The 9,758-nt window shown below is 36.3% G+C and overlaps 1 protein-coding gene across 1 annotated transcript in view; it reads right to left on the bottom strand.

The window, feature by feature from the left end:
• Nucleotides 1–4,891: 4,891 nt before the first annotated feature.
• The window catches only part of LOC107295244 (arylsulfatase D), a 51,609-nt gene continuing 46,742 nt past the window's right edge, over nt 4,892–9,758 (bottom strand). The window contains exon 11 of the mRNA XM_015824549.1: nt 4,892–5,247. Coding sequence (XP_015680035.1) covers nt 4,892–5,247 — 356 coding nt within the window. The remainder of the gene's footprint in view (nt 5,248–9,758) is intronic.

The raw sequence follows: 9,758 nt of genomic DNA, 5'->3' as shown, positions 1-9,758 counted from the left end.
TTACTAGAGAGGATCCTGAATTGTCAACCAGTGAGCTAAAGGGAGATCTTGAGACAAGGGGAAATTAGACTATTAGATTTAAAATAGGTGGAAATATTAAAAAAATAGGAATTAATTTGTTTAATTAATTGAGGACTTAGACTCACAAGGGAAATGAAAACTAACTATTAGGAAATAGGCTTGAACTATTGACTAGCTCAGACAATATAGATGATCAACTTGAGCCAACAAAGGATACTCTATTATTAATATGGTGATGTACTAGGGTGAGAAATAGAAAACGTTTACGAAATAGAATAAGAATATAATTAAATAAGTAATATGTGTATTTTAGATATTATAATTTTTGTAAAGTGAGATAAAGGAAATTTGGGCTACCCGAAAACCAGATACTATGGAGATTAAAGGTCAAATTGGAGTATTGCAATTAAAAATTAGGTAAAACTTAATAACAGGATATGGATTGTTTATAAAAATCTATTAAGATATGTATAAGCAAAAAATGTATTGATAAATGTGAGAATAAAGTTTTCACTGAGTTTGATATAATTAGAAATTTACTAGCTTAAACACGATATAGTAAATGTTAAGGGAAACAGAGAAGAAATATTTGTTAAACACATTTTATTGGTTTTTTAATTCTTAAGAAAAGGTACTCATGACACACTGTGGTGTTTGGGTAATCAAACATTCAAAAGTGAAAACATATATAAACAACTCAGTTCAATACATTCACTATCCACTCTCTATTTCCCTCAAATAGCATAATACGTTTAAAATATTCCATTTCTAATTTAAATTTCTATTATTGCTGAACCTGTTTTAAAACTTTGTCAGTTTACAATTACCATAATCAAATTTAAGTTTAAATCAACAAATTATCAATTCAGGTATCCCTTCCAAATATATTCTAATTCTTAATCTCTCACATCCCTCATTTTATCACCAATCTCATTTATTTCTTCTTCCACTACACAATAGCTATCCTAATTAAAATAAAATATTAATCTACCCTATACATATATAGTCCCACAATCGATCAATCTCTTTAAGATAACAAAATAATATTAAAGCTTAAATCATTTCAATTCATTAAACAAAATTCAAATTTCATCCAATTGATTATCATGCCTTATCACATCTATGTTATCATACAAAAAGGTCATCTTACTAATTTAAAATCCTCAGTTAAATATTGAAACCATCCAAATCTAAAAAGTCAACATTTTTTCAATTACAATACATAATAATTTTCATCAAAATAAATCTATTATTCCAAAGGGTAGATTCTTAATCTATTTAAAATATCTATTCTAATAATCACCCTTCTATATATATATATATTTCTTACTTCTAACTCTAAATCTTAAGCCTTAAAACAATCCATAAGCATCGTTGCTTTGTAGTTTCAAATCTCAGTCTTTGCTTCTTCTGTTCCTCAAAGTTACAGATGGAAAGTTTATAAGATAAAATAAGTTCCTCTTTTATCTCTGTTGATTCCTCTTCTAGTATGTTTTGATTTATAGAATAGTCAGATGTAGTCTGGACATCAGTTTGAATGTTTGATGTGAGATTTCTAAATCTTAATTCTGTAGTAAACTCTTTCATTGTAGCACAGAGCAGAAGGCTGTGATGTAACATATCGGGCTTTGGTTTGGCTCCGAGTTTGCGGTCTACCTCTGTGTTCATGGCGTGTGTCCGTTTGCTTTGTGTGGGGGTCGGAGGGAGGTGCAGCAGCTGGTGATGTCGTTGTGGTTTGGCTTCTGGATGGTGGTTGCATTGGACTTTAGCATGAAGTCTGCTCTGGACTTCACATCACAGAACTTAGGAGGTTACAATGCTAAAGCTCAGGATGTTACAACACAACCAACCACCCAGGATGTTGTAACACAGAACTCAGGATATCACTACACTAGATCTCAGGATGTCATCACACAGCCCATTACCCTGATCATTACAACACAAAAGACTAATGGGCACACAGCCAGCACCTCAGCTACTCAGGATGTTATGAAACAGCCGAACAATCCGCAAACAATAACTCCAACACAGCCAACCAACCCACCGACAGCAACAAAGCCAGCACTCCACACACCCCCACCAATATTTATAGAGACGTCAGCTCCGAGCACACTTTGCTCACACAAACACGAAGCCGAAGACCCCAGCCTGAAGATGACGAGTGGGACCTCGTCAAAACGTTGCCAAGATACTCTCAATCTTACATGGGAAAAGACCCAAATACGCCAAGACCTGCACAAAACAAATAAATCTCGACCACCAGGAAAATCAAAGCTAGGAAAAATTTAATAAAACCGAGCTTTCATGGGAAACTTCTGACATCGTCAGGGTTCTTGAAGCTAGTTAATGGGGGCAACTTATATAAGATAACCCAGCGTCTGCATCCGGCTTCTGGACCGTGTCATTGGTCCCTGTTGATTAGGCTGCGTTCTTGGCTTATCCTTGACATTAGCATCCAACCCTTTCCTGTTTCTCCTCCGTATACTCTCATTAACTCCCTCATCATCAGTTCTCGGGCTAAGCGGGATCCTCCCTTTCCTTTTCTGGATGATCATTGTCTCTGTGCTCATCCCACCCTTTTTCACTTTGTTCTTCTCGCTGGGGGTCTTAGGGTGCAGGTCATTCAATCCTCCCTTACCCCTACCGTATACTCTATCTGGGCTCCAATTGACTCCCCCTGCTCCCTTGGATTGTAAATTGGGTGTTTCCCTCTGCTCTGTGTCTTCTACCTTCTTCTCTCTTACCACGTGAGCGGTACCTGTTTGCCTGTCATTCAACCCAACGCCTCTTGCCTTATCCCCCTTTTTAATGTTCCTTACTCCTATCCTATCGGTGGTGTCCTGCTGTGTCCCCCCAGCGAGAAGAACAAAGTGAAAGAGGGTGGGACGAGCACAGAGACAATGATCATCCAAAAAAGGAAAGGGAGGATCCCGCTTAGCCCAAGAACTGATGACGAGGGAGTTAATGAGAGTATACGGAGGAGAAACAGGAAAGGGTTGGATGCTAATGTCAAGGATAAGCCAAGAACGCAGCCTAATCAACAGGGACCAATGACACGGTCCAGAAGCTGGATGCAAATGCTGGGTTATCTTATATAAGTTGCCCCCATTAACTAGCTTCAAGAACCCTGACGATGTCGGAAGTTTCCGATGAAAGCTCGGTTTTATTAAAAAATTTCTAGCTTTGATTTTCCTGGTGGTGATTTGTTTTGTGACATTGATATATCCGGGAATCGTATTTTTACTGACGTTACTGTGTGTGTGTGTGTGTGTGTGTGTGTGTGTGTGTGTGTGTGTGTGTGTGTGTGTGAAATAAAATAAAGTGATCACCAGGATAAAATCATAAGCACAAATGTTTAATCTACAAAACCAAGCTTTCGTCGGCCACACTACTGACATCATCAGGGTATAAAATGCTGGATCCGGGAGTCCGTTTTTATGTGGCTGGCTGCCTCTGCGCTTTGACCCTGGATCGGATAATAGGTCCATCTATTAGCATCAGCTGTGTAGTTCTTAAAGGGGCCGTTTCTAAAGTTGTCCTCTCCTCTCCAATTGCTGTTTTCTTTGTGCGTGTGTGAGTGCCTGGAGATCCACTGTTCATCCACTCCCAGTCATCCCTCCCCACCCCCTCATTCATCTTAGTTTGCCTCTGTATTGCTGCGCTATCTAGCGTGTGTGCTTCAAGCTCTGTTCTTCTTTTTGCCAGCCCTGTTGCTTTCCTTGTCTGTGCATAAACTCCTGGGGGTTGGTCGTCTCGTTGTTCCTGTTTCTTATTGCCCCCCCTTCTCTCTCTCGCTAACGGGTGAGCTCTTTGGAATGGCTCCACTACTTGTTACCCTCATTGCCTCCTCGGTACATATATGAGAGTGCAGGAGGTCTTTGATTATTCGGGTTTTCTCCCGCGTAAAATTCGAAGTGTCTTGGCGACGTTTCGACGAAGTCCCATTCTGGTGTCTTCAGCTTCGTGCTTCTAGGAGTAATGTGTGATCGCAGCTGTTTCTTCCTTTTAACTGCCAGTGGGGTTTGAACTGATTGGGTGGGAGCTTGGCTGTGTTCTGATTGGGTGGAGGTGTGTTCTGATTGGTTAAGGAGCTTGGCTGTGCTCTGATTGGATGGGGGGTTGGCTGTGCTCTGATTGGATGGGGGAGTGTTCTGTTTGGGTGGGGGCTTTGTTGTGCTCAGGTTAGTCTGAGTTGCAGGGGGATTTGAGATGGTGAGCTTCGTTGCTGTTGTTTGGCTTCGTGTTCATGGTCGTGCCACATCTTTATGGTGGGTGTTAGTTTGCTTCATGTATGGATTGGAGGGGTTTAAAGTGGCTAATGATGCAGTGTGAACTGGCTTCTAGTTTGTGGTCGTGCCTCATCATCTGTGTGGGTTTGGGTTTGCTTTTTGCGTGGATGTGTGGTGGTGACATCCTGTGTGGTTTTCTTGAGTGTGGGTCTGGTGTCATTCTTTGTGTTAGGGACTTGTGAGCTTCGATGTCATATCCCTCTTCACCCAAGTTCCAATCAAAGAAGCCTTGACAGCTATCCAAAACAAATATAACCCCCCCCCCCAAGCACATCCTAGATCTGACCACAAAAACCACACAGGATGTCACCACCACATGGTGAGTAATCTAGGTCTCCTTTACTAAATGGAAATTAAGAAATTGCAATAAAATCTATTTCTATTATTTATGTCATTAATCCTGGAAACACAGATGCCCACACCAAAACACCCCCCCTAAGCTGAGATGAAATCTTTCTTTGCAACACAACACATTTTAAACTCTCTTTCTTTCATCCAGTGAATGCTACGCTGTTTAGAGGGGTTTTTTTCTAGACTTGATAAAACATGAAAGACAAACAACTTCAAAAATGATGACTATATTACATATTGTTTTCTTTGTCACAATAACAAAATGGAAATGACCTACAGCATGGCTGGAGCCATGGTTTCCAGATGATGTTGTAGAAAGACAGCTGTTGTGGGACAGGAGTGAGAGTTTTGCGATGCTCTTCTCTGGCTTTGTTTATTCTCTCAAGAATTGTGTAAAATTGTGGTTCACTGTCTGCTGACAGAGGCATGGCTTCTCTAGGGTCTCTTGAGAGATGATACAGTAGAGGAGGATCATGATGGGTGACCCCTTCTCCAGAACATGGACAGTACTTAATGGGATAACAGGCTCCAGATCCTTCAGGTTGGAAAATTGGGGTCACATAATGGGCTTTCCACACATTTCCACCTGATGGGAAAGAATCTGATTCATTAAAATGGAAGCAAACTATGAACAAGTTTTAAACAGTCTAGTTTTCACCAATATAACTGTTTCAATTCTAGTTTGGCAATTGAGACAAGCAATCTTGTTATGTTGCCTGTATTCTCTTTTAAGAAAGAAATATGCTACTGTTCCATTCCTTTATTTCTTTTTAATACAGAAAAGAGGCAATGCATTTGCTTGTAATATAGCTTCACTTCTCTTTATTGTTTTGCTACCCATGTTACTTGAAGATTTTTTTCTCTGTGAGTTCTATATTTCTTTATGATATAAGTGTACCACAATGAAATACTATGTTAATGTCATGTTAATTCTTACAGAGTAATACACATTTCTGAATTACCACAACATTTTATATCAATTATTCTGACATCAAAATTAATCTTGCTGATATCTTAAGACATAGAACTAAAATTAGCCTTTTGAGATTAATTATGCTTGGTATTACTATTTTTGGTGCAGATGGCTGTATCAAGAAAATATCTGAGAATCTTTAATGTTAAGTTTTAAATTAGTCAGTCTGAAGCACATAATTCTGTGTCCTCTGGACCAAAATAATTTTTCAGGTTTCACATGAAGGTTTTTTTTAATGTATATTTTATTAATTTTTACAGTAACAATCTTTAGTATTTAATAAGCAACATGTTGTCTGGGTTTATGTGTTTAACATTAATAGTAATACAATTTCCATTCCTACATTTTATTCTGTTTTTCTAACCATTTATAAAAATTTTCCCATGTTTGAAAGTATTCTGAGTCTTGCTTCCCCTTCATTTTCAATGTGAGCCTATCCATTTCTGCATAGTCCAAAATTTTCTTAATTATGTCTTCTTCAGATGGTATTTCGTTTTTTCAGTATTGAGCAAATATAATTCTCACTGCTGTTAATATATATAGTATTGAGTATACACATTTCTTATCATAATTTTCTGATATTATGCCTAAAAGAAATAATTCTAGTTTATAGTCCACATGTGCTCCTATCATCTTTTCTAGCCACCTATGTATTTTTGACCAATAGTTCTTTGCTTTAGGGCATGTCCACCAAAGATGATAATATGTGCCTGGATATTGTCTGCATTTCCAACAATTGCTAGACACATTTTTAAACATTTTTGTTAATCTTGTAGGTGGTAAGTGCCATCTATAGAACATTTTATATAAATTTTCTTTATAAGTAGCTGCCCTTGTTATTTCTTTTCCATAGGTTTTGCCATTTTTCTAACTCTACATTGTGCCCAAAGTTTGTTTCTTTAACTTGTTCATCTTCCATCTTTAAATTTAACAGAAAGCTGTACAGTTTCTTAATCAATTTGTCATCTGATGACAATAGTATCTGGTCTAACGTTGTCTGGTCTTTGTAAAAAACATATATTTTTGCATCTTTCTCATATCTCATTTGCCTTTGCAGGTGTGGCCACCATGATAGCTCACTGCCTAGTTCTTCCAATTCTTGTTTAGTTTGTGGTTTCCCATCAGTATTCAAAATATCTTTATAAATCACAAGTTTCTCATCACTGATTAAGTTTGGGTGTACAAATGCCTCCATTGTCGAGATCCATCCTGGTATTTTCATGTAAGTTCTTGATTTTACCTTTAACTTTATCAGGGTCAAGTCTGTGTCTTCTTTGGGTATTAGCATAATATTGGCATTTATCCATGTATTTGATAATTTGGCTTTTAGTAATACCTCATTACACACTTCTTGCATTGGTAAAATTCTGCTGGTAGCCCATCTGGGCCTGGTGTCTTATCATTTTTTTTTGTCTTTTTATAGCTTCTGTCAACTCCATCATTGTTATTTTCCCATTTAGCATATTTTTGAAATTCTCTGAGATTTTTGGTAACTTAGCATTTTCTAAGTATTGCCTTATTTTTTCCTGAGGAATTTCTTCTGTATTATAAAGTGTTCCATAAAATTCTTTAATTATTTTTTTATTACATTGTTTTGACATTGTAAATTGCCTCTCACATCTTGTAATTTATCAATTTCTTCTCTCTTTCTTTTTTCAATTGATAAGCCAACCATCTCCCCAGTTTATTGGCATTTTCAAAAAAGTTTTGTTTTGCTCTTTAGATTTGTTGAGCCATTTCTTCAGCTTCTATTAGATTTAATTTGTGTTTTATTATCTCCATTCATTTTTTAAGAGTTTTTTTTGTAGGTCTCTTCGTAGTTCTAATTCTAATTTTGTACGTTCTTCTTTGAGCTTATTGTTGTTATTTTTTGTCTTTAATCTTTTTCAGGTTATGGCTACTCCTCTAAAATATGCTTTTGCCATATCCCAGACATTTTGGAGTGATGTATCTTCTTTCTTATTTTCTTTGAAGAAAAGTTCCATTTCTTTTACGGCCTTTTGTATAAATTCTTTCTCTTTCAGTAAGAATTGGTTTAAAGTCCATCTTTTTTCTTTGTTCCTTTCCAGGTCATCTTTATTGGATTGGTCCGCCCATATGTTAGTTTCTATCTCAATTTCTTGTATATCCCTTCTTAATTCAGGAGATACCCATATCATGTCAATTCTGGACCATGATTTGCGGCTGTTTGAATAAAATGTATATTGGGATTACTTTGGATTTATTTCTCTCCATATATCCTGTATACAAATTTCTTCTGCCATTCTGAAAAAAGCCTTAGGCAAAATGTTCCTTCCTTTTTTCCCTATTTTACTACTCCTGTAATCTAACTTTCCATCTACAATTGCGTTAAAATCTCCTATAAACAAATATTTTGGTACTCCATTTCCAGTGTTTTCTTATGTAATCTTTGGTAGAATTCTTATTTGTTATTCAGTGCGTAAATTACTACTATCAATGTCTGTTTTTGATTCATCGTTATTTCTACCATTAGTATTCTTCCTTCTTCATCCGAGTAGATTTGTTTAGGATTCATTGTTTCTTTGATATATAAAGCTACTCCTCTTTTCTTTTGTTGTGCTAATGAAAAATAAAGTTTCCCAATTTTCGGGCACTCCAGAGATTTATAATATTGTCTTTTAATACGTGTTTCTTGTAAGCAAACCATATCCATTTTTAATTTTTGTAATCATGTAAAGAGTTTTTTTCCTCTTTACCAGGGAATTTAATCTGTTTATATTTATTGAGAGTATTCCATTGTCCTTTTCTATCCTCTTCAATTATATTTGGGGTTTATTCTCCTTGTTGTTCTATTTTGTCTCTGTTCTTTCCCTTTAGACCTTTCTTCTTGGTTTATGGTTTCTGTTTCTTCCACTTCTCTTTGTTTGGTCGCTCCTTCTAATGCTATCTCTTCCTGTTTTCTAAAATCCCCTTCTGGTTGAAGTTCTGAGTTTCCTTCTTCGAGAAAAGCTCTGTATCTGTCATAAAATTTCCTTCCTTTGAAGATAGAATCCAATCTGTATCATTTTGTATCCAAAATGATTAGTATCCCTTCTGGCAATTTGGTATCCCTTCTGGCAATTTGGTCAAAAATTGATATTCTCTTATCCTCCTTATCTGCTTCAGCACCATATACCCTTATCATCCTGGGTATCTGCTTCAGCACCATAATTTCTTTTTTCTTATATTGCAATATCTCACTCTTCTCAATATTTCATCTTATTGATCTTTTAACAAATTTGACATGGATCTCTCTGGGGGCTTTTTTTTTTGCATAGCTTGAGTTAACTCTAAATATTTGATCTATTTCTCCTTCCATTTCCTGCTTTCCCACTTCCAACGCACCAGCCAGTAATTCTATCATCAGGTCAGCAAGGTCCTCCTCCTTCCATTATATTCTGGAATCTTAAGAAATAGGATACCCTTTCCATTTCTAGAACTGCCAGTGAATCCTCTAGTTCTCTATTTTTCTGCATCAGTCTTTGGTTTTCATCTTTTATTTTTCCATCATTTGATTGGTTTCTGCTGATTTGTTTTCTGGATCCTTTGCTCATTATTTGCGATCTTCTGTTGGAAGTTTTTCATTTGGGATTTCAAGTCATGAATTTCTTCCTTCATGTTATCAAAGTTATCTTTTGTTTCTTCATGGTTTCTCTTTGTATCTTCTTTAAGTGATATAATTGCCTCTTGGATGCATTGTAATGTGGTTTGCATATCTTTCTGAAAGGTATTGTTTTTTTCTTGCTGTAGCATTACGTCAATTTATCTCTGATAGACAGGGCTGGGGGTAATAGAAGATGGAGCTGAAGATGTTTTTTTGCTCACTTTAGCTAAATTTGAGACACTCATTTTTTTATTCCCACCCTCACAAGCTTTCTCAATTCTAGTATATACCCCTATTATCAATTTTGTATAAATGCTCCAATCTTTTTTTTTTTTTTTTTTCAATATAGAATTTTATTGTTTTTATCATAAAAGAAGAAATACATCACAAGTATTACACAATGATTTATCCCATCCCCCCACCCCCCGGACTTCCCAAACCAAACCTAGGCTAACATTCAACTACAAGTAAACAAATATTAATATCTCTAACTCCAAACTCTAAACTTAAACAATCCATC

This window comes from Protobothrops mucrosquamatus, unplaced genomic scaffold (assembly GCF_001527695.2).
Source record: "Protobothrops mucrosquamatus isolate PMUCROS unplaced genomic scaffold, P.Mucros_1.0 scaffold2279, whole genome shotgun sequence".
NCBI classification, from domain to species: domain Eukaryota; kingdom Metazoa; phylum Chordata; class Lepidosauria; order Squamata; family Viperidae; genus Protobothrops; species Protobothrops mucrosquamatus.
The sequence above is the reverse complement of the archived record's forward strand: the minus strand, read 5'-3'. Positions and strand labels throughout refer to the sequence as shown.